The sequence below is a fragment of the Lepisosteus platostomus genome, chromosome 11, assembly GCF_059453375.1.
Source record: "Lepisosteus platostomus isolate fLepPlt1 chromosome 11, fLepPlt1.hap1, whole genome shotgun sequence".
Classification (NCBI taxonomy): domain Eukaryota; kingdom Metazoa; phylum Chordata; class Actinopteri; order Semionotiformes; family Lepisosteidae; genus Lepisosteus; species Lepisosteus platostomus.
Window position 1 is genome coordinate 40,722,270 of NC_142621.1, and position 15,800 is coordinate 40,738,069.

Sequence of the window (15,800 nt, forward strand, 5' to 3'; positions counted from 1 at the left end):
TCTTAATGAGTGGGAAATGGTATTATTTCATTTGGAAGAAGTGCTGAGCACATCTCGCCACTTTAACGGCTTTCCTTTTTGCTCATTAGACTAAAATCTGTTCATTCCCGGACAGCTTTACTGCGAACCTCTAAATAACCGGCTGTGACAGAAAGCAGTCATTTATCATTTTTATTTCAGCTCCCCCCCTCCCTCTTCCCTTCATCCACTATTCCCTTGCTTGACACCTCCCCCCCCACACTAGGCATGTGAACACAGACACACACACCCATACTGACACACACTTTCCAAAAACATCACATCAAATCAGATTTAATGTGGTCCACCACTTCAGCTCTCTGGCTTCAAAGCCGGGGGGTTGCAAGATTTATTGGATGCTAATTTTTCAAGTCGTCTTAACACGGCGCTAAAGTTTGCCAAGCCTAAACGACACCATATGTTTCACTGGTTCCCAAGGGAGAGGTGGCTATGGAGTAAAAAATCTCAAATGAAATGTATCTTCGAAAGTAGTTATAGTGAGTATAAGGAAAATCCCAGTTTCTAGACCCTGTTCACAACCTCTCCCAAAAATCCTGTGCAAGAGGCCTATGGATTTATTCTAGAATAATTATGGCTACATTTAATATACTTTGGGTAGGAATAAAATGGGATGTAAAGGCGATTAATCACTGTTTATCAGTCCTCGTTTCTGTGCGGGAGATCAGCGAAATTGGGCACCATAAATCGTGGCATGGTGACAGCATACTTCGTCTCCATTCGTCCTAGTGCTACAGGTTTATTGTCCTCAAATCCCATTCAGGAGAATGACGGATGAGGTCTGGAGACTGCCTGCTTTTAACCTCTTCCAGGAAAGCTTCGCTTTTCTTCCCAGAGTCAGTGAATTCCACCCAACTCAGACTGCAGTCAAGTGTTTACAGCCCCATTTGGTTAAGCACAAAGCTAGCTCATGCATTTGGAAGTTTTGGAAAACCCTTCTAGATCGAATTAGAAATGTAGACACAGGGCACTGCTGTTGACCCTGTGCTGGAAACCTAATTGTTTAATCTGCCTTTTTTTTGTCTTTGCAAAGCAGTGCAGAGTGAGTGTGCATGAAGGACAATGAAGGAAATGTAATACTGATTGATTGACTGTGCCCTAGGTCAATGCATTTAGAGCTTGTCACCATGTTGAACAAAACAAATAAGACTTTTAAAAATTAATTCATGTATTTTGTATATCATAAAAATGTTCTAGGCTAACAAGTTTGAAGATATCTCAGAGCCAGGGTTCAATCAAAGGTTGAGTTGCGAGCAAAACAGTTTCTCAAACATCCACATCACAAAGGGAATGAAGAGTTTATCATGGCATAACAAGTATCTTCAAAAAGGAAACTAATAATTGGATCAGACATTTGATATTCGCACAATTATACTTAATCATATTAGGATTTTTATTATTAGCTTCATTCTGATATGCCTACAAATTAAAAAGAGTGATTAAGGAGTCTCTGGAATATTGTGGCCTGGCTGATGATTATTAACAAGTATTACAAGTAGCTGCAGTAATAATTATCCCAGTCCCTTTTGGAAGAACTCTTAACAGATACTGAACACAATTGTAGTATTTAAATAACATTGGACACCTTGCATGTCTTTTTTAACAATAACCTAACACAGGCTCACATAAGGTTAAAGACTCTCCTAACAGAGATTGAAAGGAACAAACTCAGCCTGGCTTTGATGTCACCACTGAGTGAGTGAGGAGACAATGGGACATTACATCAGTGAATTATTCTACACAATGGGAAATTACTACACTCATGAATCCTCATACGAGAGCCTAGGTTTGCAATGAGGAGGGCAAAGCTTGTTAAGGAAGCATTAAACCAAAGCAGCTCTGGAAATGACAAAAACCCTAATTACTGCCTTAATGCATGTAGATAGATCTTTTAATTGTTGGAGGATAAATTTAGGGGATAATTAAGCATCCTTTCCTTGATTAGATTAAGCTGTTTTTCAATGTCCCAATGCTTGGATTAAGTGTTCATCTTTAAATTTATATGACTGAAATATAAAAAGAAGCAGTGTGGTGGAAAATCGGAGAATAATTTGGGGTGATGCAGACTGCTTCATGCACAGCCGGCTTGATTGCTAAGGGGCTGCTGAGGCCATGGTTGTGTCAAACTGTACAGGGGAATTCTCCTACAATGGCATATTAAAAGAAAAAGAATAACGTAGCACCTATGCTTCCAATTACCTTGAAGCATGCTTAAGAACTTACACCGATTGGTAAGAAGAGACCAATACCAACCACAGTGCTATTTCCCAATGCTCTAAAACTAGTACCCATTTAATAATGCATTGCGGTTCTATTTCAAAACATCATGTACAAAGGGAAGTTCTTGGTTATTAAAAACTTTTTTTTACTTACTGAGTGATTCTGGAGCATGTTTATTATACATTAGAAAGGACTGCTTCATACTAACACTCCAGAGCCTGACGTGAATAAACTGAACTACAGCAGCTGTAGTTTAAGTAATGTTAGAAAAAATATATATAGTAGGAAGACCGTCACAAACTCTCCAAGCCTACTGGCTGCTGTTGTAAGGATTTTTATAAGCAGGTGTGTTTAGGGTAAACTGTGCTAGAATATGGTTTTGCAAATTCTACACTAGTAACTAATAGTAATAGGTTAGTCCACAAGATATAGAAAAGAAACATTATTTTATATCCCCTGTGTATTTTGTTTTTTTCATGCTATGTATATTAAGCAGAAAAGTATCAGACTAGAAGGTTACACATCCCACAATGCAATATGTTTGGAGAAAATAACCTAAACACAGACCAGCTCAAGTGAATTTGAGGGATTTCCTCTTTGTAAATGAAAGTCTTACTCAAACAATCCTAATTCAGAACTACAGTACCATGTCCTTTTGTATTACGTTTGTGCTGTCTTTATTTTCAAAAGGCTTCCTCATGAAAATTAAGTTCCTTCAGACTAAGATGCTGAAACCACTGTGGAACGGAGCACAGTTTGCATTGTTGTTCAAAAATGCTTTATAATGTGACAGCACATTTGATTTATTGTTTATTACTGAATCAGCGTACCTCATTAACCTATAACTCATTTCAGGATTACACGCACATACATCACAAAGCTATGTAACATGTAGGTAGAAAAAAGGAAAATCTATACATCTAGTGCAGAAGGCGCTGAAAAAAACTGAACTCTTGTATAATACCTTGTGAACCTATGTAGTAGCTTTAATTGAAGATGATTTAGAGTGAATTTCGAAACACTAAATTTAAAAAATGCCAGTCTTCTCCATTATGTGTGGCAGGAAAAGGGAACACTAGTTTTTGGGTTCCCTGGAAGGTCTCAGCTTCTCAGCAAAATATGCCACAGTGTGCTAGCTGTTGTTGTTTTAACTTTTTCTTTTCAAACACAGCATGTCTCTTCTGCAATAGAGATGTATTGTTTTAATTCACTGAAAAACACTAATGAAGTGTGATGTTAATGGCAGAAAACATTAACCTGCCTGTGCTTAGAAACATCACATCTCTGTTTTTTCTGTCAGTCTTATTAAAGGTAGAGTAGTATTCCGTGGAGGAGGGGATGAAAAACATTTTGCAGAAAATTAAGGCAATGAGGTTTTCAATCTGAGGGCCTCTTGTTAGTTTGTGATCTAACATGCATAAAAATAATTTAAGCTTTCCGCTGGCTTTCATAGTGCAGAATAAAAAATATAATCTAAAATGATTGTTTTTCGTATGTATGTTTATATATGTATAGTTTGTCATATATCAAAACTCTTACTTTTAAGATAAATTATTTACATCTTAAAGGTTTTCTGTCAACAGTTCTTAACAATGATGCCACACTTCATCATTCTCATGATTGTCATGATAATGTTATGCAGGTATACTGGCAGAGAGACTCTACCGATAGTTTAACTTATCATTTCAGTTCTTTGGTTCTCATTTTTCTGCACTGGGCAGTGTAGTATGTCAATTTAAAATACAGGGAAATTTGTGCAAGCACAAGGGTGAAAGGTTCGCTATTCTTCGTCGCACCCTGCTGCAGTCTTTCCTCTGTTTTGGTATTCCGGTATAGAAATTGAAGTAGGTTGTAATAAATGTTATTAAGCACTCTTCTCGTAAAAGAAAGAGAGGGTAGGGAATAATAATAGTGCTGATGGTGGAAGGGAAAGAGAAAGAGATAGGTAAATCTTGGAGAGCTTTTGGGACATGGCAGGTTTATGGCAGTTGTTCTGGCATTCAGAGACTGGGGCTAGTCCATATTGAGCAAAGCAGTTCCAGTGTGCTTTGTGATTGTCAACACATTCTGAGTGTGTAAAGCACAGTCCAGGTGCTTCATGTACAGTGAACACAGGACCTTTGGATTTCTGGTTGTAGTACCTAACTCTGTGGTCTACTGGAAGAAGTGTCCCTAACTCCAGTTCTCTAAGACTGCAATACAACATATTTTTTAGGACTTTCACAACTTCCGCAGCTCGGGATCTAAGGAAAAAGGGTTAAAGTGGTTCAATCAAAAGTAAACCAAATCGTATCAATCAATTTTCCAAGGGTCTTTAGCTGTTGATCATTTAATAACCAGTAAGACCTAAAAACCTATATTGTGGCCAGAGCTGGGGACCCATATTCTAGAAGAAGACCCTCAAGACCCAGTCCTCATGGAAAAAGCATTAGTAGGTTTAGGTAGTTGCTTTAAATCACTAACTGCACATAACTTCAGGAGAATTTCAGGAGATACTATGTCACGTAAATTTTAAACTGAGCCAAGTTAACCCTCAAGCAACAGTCTGAAACCCATTTAAGGAGCTCTACAAAAACTACTGGATGGTTCAGAGCCATAAAACCCAGATGTGGGCAGCCCTGTTCTAGACTAGTGATTCTCAGTGCACAAAGGGTTTTTTTCCCCTAGGGAAGTAATGTTTTCTTGTGATTTGTTCATCTCATTCTTCTTTCAATTGACCTCATAGAGAGGAGCTTTGTAGGTAGTTGGTCAGCTGCAGCTGTATAGATTAATGGTTAGGAGCTCTGTACTTGGAATTGGATGGTTATGGGTTCAAATCCCAGATGGGCACTGCTGGTGTACAGTACCATTGAACAGTCACTTGGAATGTTTAGATACAAGTCTGAGCTATGAAAATGGGTACTAATGTAACCCAGGCTGTAGCCCGTACAACACTCTTTGTGTCAACATAATCTGTCAGTACCTACAACAGCATCTTCTTCACCACTGACTCATGTGATGAGAAGGTGCACAGTGTCCTCAGACTGAGGCCTGGATTCATGAAGGTTGCAAAATTTAAGCCTTTTCTGTAAAGATATTTTTACATTTTCTTACATATTTTGAAGAACCAGCTTGTAAGAATAATGCTTTATATTTATATTTATTGCAAATCATCATACCAGAGGTGAAGGTTCTCTTCAGCTCACAACTGACAATTTGACTTTTTAAATGAACAAGCAGAACATGGGTAATCCAGTTGGCTTCAGAGTCTTACTGTTTCTTTGACTGATTATTTCGCTAAAAGATGTCAAATTGTTTTGCATAGGTGCAAGATCAGTTCTGAGGTTGGCATACATATCCCTTTAGACAAAACCATAAATTTGTTAAAACTCTTCTTAAAATAATTCAACTTTGTCCTTTTAAAAAAAAAAAAAGATTACTGTACTTAATCCATTATCAAATACTGAAAATCTAGACCTGATGATGAAAATATGAAATGTATACATTTTGGGGCTTTTTTTATTGAACAAAAAGGTTCATTTAACAAAACAGTAGATTTTCTTTATATTAGACTATAATAGTTGTGTAAATTCCAGGTTATAGCCACGCTATTCTATTCCTTTGAAGCAGAGATCTGTGACACTAGCATTAGAGAACAACAGTGCTTTCTGCTTTTAGATATAGCTGAACTGTAAGTGACTTAATTAATTGTTCCAATTATTTGCTTAATTAGCACACGCTGACTTGTTTCCCTGTGGCCTGCTGCATGAAGCAACATAAGCTAAAATTCCCCTTAGTTTTCTCTTTAAGTGTTTTGGTGTTTAAGGATATTGCATAGCTTAACAGATTAAAACCAATGTCATAGTGAAACAGCATCTATATTTAATACATGACGTGTGTAGTAATTAAGCTATATCATGTAACCAGGGACAGGACTCTGATCATTGCCTGAGTGTTATATTGTGCTGTCTAACACTACAATTCCCTTGTCTCCCTGCAGTAACTGGCTTCCCCTACCCCACCACAGGGGCAGCAGTGGCCTACAGAGGTGCTCACCTGAGAGGCCGGGGTCGTGCTGTGTACAACACATTCCGTGCTGCCCCCCCTCCCCCACCCATCCCTGCCTATGGAGCGTAAGTATACATGCATAAGCCAGTCTGTGGCAAGAAGCCTACAGTATATATCCCATTGCTTATGAGCATGTGAGGCCTCTTTCCATTCTACAAATCAAAACCCAAATCCACAGTTACTGCAGACAGCTGCATCAACCCAGATCTAAATTTCTGATCCGGGCCTTTCATTTTCAAGATTTACATTATATTAAGTGATTTAGATCATCAGTTTCTCCATTCCCCCAACCTCTCTGACTTCCTATGAAGGAAACATAGGTTGATGTTTTGTTGTTACTCTCACAGGGAACCTCATGATTCCACTTCCAGAATATGCACATACAAACTCAATCAAGGCTGAATTAAATTTAGGAAGCAAGCTGAATATTATGGATCTTAGGCTGCAGGTTTTGCAAAATTCTTCCAGTATTCCAGGGAACAAAGCACTTGGTAAGATGACCCCTGTGAGACAGGGATGCTTTTGTCTTGGTCATCTTATTCGTTAAACAACAGATGCAATGATCTAAGTCCTTGTCATGACACACGATTCCTACACTTCTTTCATTCTCATTCTCTAAGTAATAGAAAAATTTATGAATTTGTTGGTGGTTCCTTAAAGCCTGCCTGGGGCAAAGGGAATGCCAGCAGCATGATAATTTTTTAAGTGAAGATTAAAACATGTTAAAATGGGACTTTTCTGCGATTTGATCTGGCATTCTGTTCTTTTCATAAGAGTAATTTGTATTTTAATATTGGTCTTCACAGATGATTAACCATCTTCTTTCAACCCAGAGTCTAACTTTGTAAACTTTTTCATGTGTCTCTATATGATTTATTCATTATAGTCACACAGATTGTTTATATTCTTACTGTTTGGTGGGCCCTATGATCTACAGCTCAACAGCTATTATAGAACAAACTAGCACTTCTAATAGAGTAGAAAATTGTTCTTTGATTCTGAAATCACTATATTTTTCTTCTTTATGTGCCATTTGTTATTTTTCTGTGATGTAGCTATTATTATGTCAGACTGGAAAAACAGGAAACATCCACAACCATGAAGTTAAGGTTATGTTTATCTGCAGAGTGAACATTGCTTTCTGTTTCTCTTAAAACCATCTCAATGGTTCTCTAATTAGAGACTAATTTGAAAACATCCATAGCAGGTAGTATTTGGCATTCAGTCTTCATCTGGGCCCTTTAATCAGAACAGTATAAAAACTGGAATTCAGATCATGCAAAATAGATCCTCTGTAAAATAATTTATTGCACCTCCTGCTTATTTTCACAGAGTGGTTTACCAAGATGGCTTTTATGGTGCAGAAATTTATGTAAGTACAACTAATTTTTTTTTGCCTTGAATTTTTATAAAAAATTAGAAGTCTCTTGATAAATGTACCTGCTTTTACTGAATGTTTTTTTGCAATGCTGCCAAGCCTGTGTTGATCAGGTCTTTGCGTGCCGTGCCAAGAAGCCTGACAACAAAATTTAAAACCCCTTCAGCGATGCTCTGCTGTGCAGATTCACTGTGATCTCAGACCTTGGCACTTGAGTGAGTCTGAATCTTTCATAAGCTGATGTCAAGTGGGGTTGCGTTCTAAAATTAGACAGGTTCTAGGGCTGCCCTCACCAGCCTGTGTAAGATCTATCTGCACCCTTTTTATTGGGTATCGTCAGGTCCGTTTAAAAACAATACCCACTGGTCAAGTCAAACTAACTTACCTTTCAGTCAGTTGTAAGCACAGGAGCAACTGCAGTTTCTTTCTTAGCATTCCAGCTGATATGTAACTTGAAAAAATGGAAACAGTGGTAAGATAAGTATTAGAAATATACAGATGTACAGGGGAAGTGTCCGAATTTCACCTGACTACTTAATGCAAAAAGGCAAGTATAAAATGCAAAGTGTAGAAAGGATAAAACTTCCAAGCACATCAGTAAGCCATTCCTGTTTGCTGTTTTATTTTTGTCCATTAGGATACTGAAGTTGTTATTTGCTGTTTTGTCTGCAGTCAAGCTTGCATGCCACTTAACCAGATCCATGTAGCTTTTTTGTTTGCTATAAAACTACCTTAGAAAATTGAATGCACCAAGCAGTAAAAAATAAATTTCACTTTGCAAATCACCAAGGTGGAGTCTTTAATTGTTGCTATGGGTAGACTGAGATAATTTCTGCCCTACTGTCTTGGTTGCTGCGAAGCAGGGTGTAAGCCTATTCCATTTAGTACAGTAGTAGCAATGCCATGCACATTGTGTACATTTGCAAGCACACAGCAATGAAAAGATATCATACTGTATATGGTTCTGAGCACTTGAGAGTGTGTTACTCTTAGCAGTCCCTCCACGTGTCGCCTCCTGACTTTCACAGGCTACTGGGAAACAGCTACGGTGTGCATTTTGGTGCCCTTTCAATTTGCCATTGGATTCATCACTTCATCACTCCCCCTGTCGGACATTTTTTTACTGCTCTTTTCTGCTACCACTGTTGGCAAAGTCCCACGTACTGTATTAGTTTTGTTTTGTGCGGAAATATTCTCTCTGTGTGCCAGCCCCTGCATGAAAAACACCAGCTCCCCCTCTCTGCCCTTTTCGTCCTCCGTATTGGCTTAATGTGCAAGATGTTTGTCGTTACCTATTGATTTTTTTTTTAAATAAGGTGGCATTTCTTACTCAATAAACATCAGTCAAGTTCTTTTGCTCTGACTGCAAATAGACTTCTCTGGTATTTTTTTTTATTTTTCACAATGGAAAGAAAATAATACTAATACTTCAGTCGTCAACTCTCAGCCTTTGTTAAACTGACGTCTAATACTATCTGTCAGAAAATATTAGGCTGTCAGGTGATCAGATGGAAGCAATGATGAACTCTGAGCCAGCCCTTGCCTCTCTAGACAGTACTGTATCACGCAAAGATATTATTTGCAATGGAATGTGGATATCAAGTGATGATTTCAGACAAAAATATAAACACCTGACGTTTAAATAAAACTAAGGCTTTTCCAAAATGACTCATTATGTTTTATTGTACCCAAACTTGTGTCAAACTGACACTTATTGGAAAAAATTGTAAACTATGGGAAAATATTATATTTATGAAAGCTCCCATGTGGCTCAGTTGATAAAGCTGCTTACTCTGAATGCAGGTTGAATACTATTATATACTATGGATATAATACTATCCATATATGGCAGGTTCGAATTTGGGTCATACCACTAGCTAACTGTGACCAGGATTCCCCAAGTGGCAGTGCCTCAGGGTGTTATCAGGGAGGGCTTTTGGCTTCCACTGAAACAACAACCTCTGCCACAATCTGGGCTCCTCCAAACTCACAGTGCCATCAGTGAGGCACATGGCTTTCTGTCAGTCAGTACCGAACCTCCTGTAAGTCAGGGCAGGGCTACTATTGTGTCTATTGGCTAGATGGGTGAATAGGTCAGAGGAGATTGTCTGCACTTCACTGCTCTCCCAATGTAGGTACAGCTGTCATTGCTGTGAGCCAAAATGTAAAAACACAGTTAGTGATTCCAAGTCGGGTGGGAATAAAGTAAAGCATTTCAAACCTGCCAAACAAAACATGTTGGTTGCACAGTTCAGCAATGTAGCTACACAACTTACACTACATTTGATACTGAGCAAGTTCACTTTCAAAAAGGGATACTAATTAGGTGTGCTTCCATCAATCTGTTATCAGAAACCCACTTATTCCTGATAAGGGCCACAGAGATCCGTGAAAGCACAGGGTAAAAGGCAAGGCTATATCCTGACAGAGATACTAGTCCATCTCAGGGCACACACACACATGTGCAATTTGGGAGATACCAATTAACCTAACCAGCATGTCTTTGAAAAGTGAAAGGAACACCCAGAGAAAAGCCAGCTGAACACAGGGAGGGTGTGCAAGCTCTGCACAGAAGGCACCCAAGTCCAAATTTAAACTGAGGACCCAAGAGCTGTGAGGCAACAGAACTAGAATGCCACTCTCCACTTAGGCAGTAAATAATAAAATAATATAGTCACACAAATTAGAAGTTGCTGTATTGCAGTAGAAGTAAGAAAATGATGCCTATTATCATCTGAGCAATGTTCAGCAACTACCTGCATTGGTTTTTTTTTCTGGTTTAAACCTGTCTGCTGGTGATTTGTGGACCAGCATGAACTCAGGCATCCATGGTAGTAAGTACAGTTACTTTACAGATATATCACAAGGCAGCTGCCCCAGTGTGTTAAATCCCAAAAGAATCTCTAAATGCTTTGCTGAGTCCTTTGTGCTAGGTGCTCAGGGTTGAACACAGTAAGGGTCCCTGGGGAAAGAGCACGCTTAAAGACGTTGGAGCCTTTCAACATCAGTGACCTGATTTCATTTTAGCTCAGATCCCAGCTGGTAGAACATCGTCTCAGCCACACTCTAGCTTTGAGAATCATCCAACTTAAAACATGAAAATCTCACCCAAAAAAAAGAGTTTCCTTCTCCTGTCAATAAAGTGTATGCTCATGTCACTAATGAGACAATGAAATAATCACTAATGAAATAATAAATCTTGAAGTCTCATCACATTTTTCTAAAACAAGTTGTGTACTGTGTGTGGCTCACGTTCATGTTAGGCTGATTTTAAACCAAAAAACACATTCCCAGTATTGCTCTCTATGGAGCACATTTAAAAATGTGATTTCTTTAATGCTGCACAATACAATCCCTCCCTCCGAGCTGGTTTTGCCAAGCATGGCAGTTCTTATATTGCCTTCCCCTTGCGTCTCTAGGCGAGCCATTTAGGCCTGGGTGCTGTGAACTGGCTGCCCTGCCGTGCTCACAGACCCTCTTCCGTGTGCACTAATCTGTTAGGTCTCCCTGTTAAGACTGATATCAATCTTCTCTTTTACTTCCGCTGCTGTAAAACAATGCCTCCTGCATTAAATCTCATCATGGCAGTCTGCCAGAGGCCTCAAATGGACCTGGTGCATTAATTAAAAGCTCGTTAATCGCAGCAGCGCTTGAAGAAAGGGAAGGCTGGAGGTGTCAAATACAACCCCCACCTTCCACTTTCCCTCTCCCCCCTAATACACTCCAGTAGTAAGGGGGAAACAAAATTCCAAACCCTGCCAATGCACTTTAGTTAAAGCCAGGCTTCTGTGCAGAGCACCTTAATATTGTAGTCTGTGTAAGTGGACTGTAAACCACTACAGCTCTTTGAAGTAGATAATCACAGTAAGTACCACCAAAACAATCTCAAATGCACATAGAGTTATATCTTAATCATGAATCAAACAAGAGAAAATGCTCACTTGCAGTCTTCTGGGGTTATTGTTCGTAAGTTGTTTAAACTTCCCCAAAGGAGCTCTACTCTTGCTTAGAGTCTCACTATGTAATTCCCCAAACCCACTCTTTTTAACACCAACACACACAGCTTTAATTTTTAAAGGAAAGCAGAATGCTCTACCGGCAACAGCGTGTTAAGAGCAGAGCTTGTTAAAAAAATATTTTGGCACCTCAGGATTCCTGCACAGCGTCCCTGTTTTGAAGCCACCCCCTCTGCATTTTTATTTTTAGCAACCCAAAGCTAAAAATTGAAAAATACAAAATCCTATCAGTAGCAATTTGGGAATTGTGGACAAAAGCACTGTGTGTTGGGGGGGGTTGGGGATAGAAAACATGAGTGCCTGCATGAGTGTCAAGTTAAAATTACCTGATGAGGATTATGGCAAGTTTAGCACCTCTGACCTTACAGTATCAGTACATGTTCTTAAATGCAGTGTTGTGAATAGAGTGTGACCTACAGAGTTAGTATTTGGGAGAATGCTTGGCTCTCTAAGAAAGCCTAGTACATTCTGTGTTGGCCTCTAGGATCCTCCCTGTCTTGGTTGCTTGTCTTGGTTTTAAAAACACGTTGAGTCAAGCCTACATATGCAACAAGCTACCCAGCAATATCCTTGAAGCCACTTTCCAGAGATTATCTAACTACCATGTATGTACAGTATGGGCCAAATGGCCTCCTCAGGTTTGTAACCTTTCTAATGTCCTTTGACCTGTATTCAAATGCTGTTTAACGCTGCTGTGTCATTGGCAGGGGGGTTACGCAGCGTACAGATATGCCCAGCCCGCCGCCGCAGCTGCAGCCGCTTACAGCGACAGGTAAGCTGCTTCACCACAGTGCCCCCCTCAGCCTGGGAGTGGCATTGCCGTTTTACCTGCAAGAAGGAGCTCAGATTTAGTGGCCTGTCCAGTTTCCAATGTTTTGTTGATACGGTGAATGAATCTGGAATATCTTGAATTAGCTGAATAATAGGTTGCCAATTAAACTATACTTGAATAGTTTAAATAGGTTTAATTTGATTTTCTTCCTTTCAACAACCAAGAGGTATGTGCCCTTCTGTATCATGATCGAAAACTAAAGCCATTGTGCACGGGTAGGTTACAATATACCCTTCCTTCCTTATGCATACATGAGTTTAGACATACTTCCGCTTGCTGTTTTAGTTAGTTATAGAAGGAGTTTGGATACACGAGGATTGAAGCGCCTCCAGTCGCAGTTCTTCAGCGGGACGTCTTTTTGCCTGTTGCGTCGTGTCCTTCAGCCCCTGGGGTTTAGGTTGTGGTGTTTGGGGAGCTGTCAGTGATTTATCCAGACCTTCTAGGGCCCTGTCAGGTTGGATCAGGGCAGCTGGGAATCTAATCTTGGAGAGATTGAGCGTGTCACTTGTGATAACATACGCCCTGCCTGGAAGCCTGAAGACCCTAGATAATGTAAGATTTATCAGAACTCCCGGCAGCTCAAATTATGAGCAGGGAGATCGGTGAGCGCAGAAATTGGACAGCTGCATTATCCTGCTGGAGTTATTTCATTCTTGCTTTTCTTTCTTTCTCTGAATGCTTTAAAGTAATTATATTCTATTTTTTTATTTGGAATAAGAGGACCTATTTTCCTGTCTATTGGATTAACATGGATTTGAAAAGATGTTGCCTGGCATTTTAACTGTCTGCTTTGTGCTTGGCAATATGGAGTTTGAAGTGTTTCCCAAGTAAAGGTTTTCAGCTCAGCATTGTCTGTTAAAAGAAACAGAACGGTGTAACTTCTGAATATTGAAACCGCTCTCTGCCTTTTCAAGCAGGGGTCTCTTAAAGACAAAAGTATGAAAAAGTCATAGCTGCCTAATCTCAATTTGATATTTTGGATTATGGAAGAATGTGCACATGCATTCCTGAGAAATTCTCAGTGGATGTAGTCCAGTCTTTAAAGGTCCCAGGGTCTCATGGTTTGTGTTCCACTTTCTTTAAACAAACTCTCGTTTATCTAAATTAATTATTTTCTGCAGTAGTCTGTCTGAGGAGATTTAGAGGAATTACACCAGGGCATGATCTGTGGCACTGCACTATCATTTTTGTTATTTCCACAGTTAATTTAGCAGATTATTCTGAGTTGGTGCACTCCTTCCAATTGGTTAAAAGCTATCCTAGCATCTGGAAAATGGCCGCATTGCTGGGATAATGAGGATTTTGGTTGACTGCAAGATAAGATGGCAACAGGTTAGACATGACAACATTCACATGATGGATGCTGGGAAGCAGCTGGACACTGTGGAGGAGACGGAGAAGGGAATATCATACCCATGGCTGTAGTCTCTATATCAGTGATAACAGTTATTGAGCATTATGTGTGGACCTCTGTCAGGTGTAGTCTAATATTTCGTTCCACCTTGGGATTCCCCTGCAGCTTTTTCGACCAAAAAAAAACGCATCTCCAACCAGAAAATACGTCTCCGTTTTCCAATTTCACGGAACAGGTCTAACCTTTGATGTTTTAATCCGAGATGACAAAACACAGTTAAATCTGATATTATGTATGTATATAATAACCATGTGTAGGTCTGGTTCTTCCGCTTTCAAAATAATCCCCCTCCCTTTTTTTTTCCCTTTCCTTGCTATTGCTGATTTTGTGCCCTCAGTCCTTAGTGAGGAGAACCTTATCTGTTCCCTACAGACCCTCATTTGCAAAGCATGCGTTTGAAAAAAAAAAGTGAAGTAAAAGTAAATAAATAAGACACATCTTGTCCCGCCTTAGAAGGAAATTGGATGGATTAGTTCCGAACCGCCAACAATGAAAAGATTCGTAGTCTCCCCACATTGCTCGGAGAGTAAACAAGAAAAGAGAGACACAGGCAGGCACGCAGAGCTGTGGAGAGGACCACACACAGGAACCCTTTCTGCTTTGTGGAACAGCAGCCAAGGACAGTCTGACTGGCCCACTCAATTACCATGCCAAATACTCCTCAGGTAGATTTAGTGCCCTTGTCAGGCACAAAAGTTCCCACTATGGAAAAAAAAAATCCAATATACGCTTATACAGCACGATATCACCGTAAAATACGGGCTGTGGTCACCTGCTATGCAGTTTAACCGTGCTGAATATAATTAATTTCAAGTGCAAAGAAAGCCTTTGGGAAGAAAAAGTGATGATGGGAGTTGAAAGCAGTTACTTATGAGTAACGGTAATTCCTCTGTGAAGAAATCAAATGGTACTTGTCTGAACTCAAGTCTGACTGTGGTAACACTGACTTTGGGTTTGCACGCAAAACATTGTTTGTCACCGTGTATTGTTTATTTAGAACGGGGTTGTGACGTATACGCCGAGAATAATAAAGCAAGCGTTTGTGTGGCTATTATTTTGCAAATTCTTTGATGGTATAAGGCTCATCTTTATTTCAAATTATTTGATCGTAATCTACACATAAACTGATTTTTGAATCATCTGAGGACCAGTTGTTGTGTTTTCGGTGCTTTAATTACCTTCATTTCTGTTAACTACTGTACTGTATATCACAATTACTGACTTTAGCTGCCTTTGATTATGTGGATTGAGAGAGAGAATGGTGTTGTATTACATTGTATTACAGCAGAGTCTGAAATAATCTCTATCCATCAGAAAACAAAAAAAAGTTTCTTTTTTAATTTTTCTGAAACGATATGATCATAGAGGGTCTGTGAAACACATATTGAAACTCCTGTCTGAATTGTCTTCACTGTAGTTACGGCAGAGTCTATGCAACCGCAGACCCGTATCACCACACAATTGGTCCTGCCGCCACGTACAGTGTTGGTACTATGGTAAGTTCATATTTCCCTCTTCAAAGCTTCTGAAATTCATATTTATTTAGAGTAGAGAAATCACACCTTAAAACATTTTTAGATATACGTTATCCTTCAATAAAGAGGTGCAAAAGAAAAAAGCTGGTCCAGTGAGTGAAAAACAGAAATCTATATAATGTTCTTTAGCACAACCTACTGGAATAAAGCAGAATTTTAGGTAGATTTTGAAGGGATTTTTTAACGTGCTCGATTAACATCATGTGTGTAGATTTACATTTATACGGAGATTCTTCACAAGAATGCTGTTATTTAATTTAAGAAAAAGTGAAGGCTGAAACAGCACCTAGGATGAATGTGAATAAAGTATAAATTGTTGTTT

The 15,800-nt window shown here is 39.3% G+C and overlaps 1 protein-coding gene across 14 annotated transcripts in view; it reads left to right on the forward strand.

Annotated features, from left to right (window-relative positions):
• Positions 1–15,800, forward strand: part of LOC148652662 (RNA binding protein fox-1 homolog 3) — a 514,276-nt gene that overhangs the window by 481,640 nt on the left and 16,836 nt on the right. For all 14 annotated transcript variants that reach the window (XM_088599663.1, XM_088599667.1, XM_088599670.1 and 11 more), the window contains 4 exons: positions 6,236–6,368; positions 7,636–7,675; positions 12,405–12,469; positions 15,361–15,439. In XM_088599663.1, the coding sequence (XP_088455789.1) occupies positions 6,236–6,368; positions 7,636–7,675; positions 12,405–12,469; positions 15,361–15,439 (317 nt within the window). The remainder of the gene's footprint in view (positions 1–6,235; positions 6,369–7,635; positions 7,676–12,404; positions 12,470–15,360; positions 15,440–15,800) is intronic.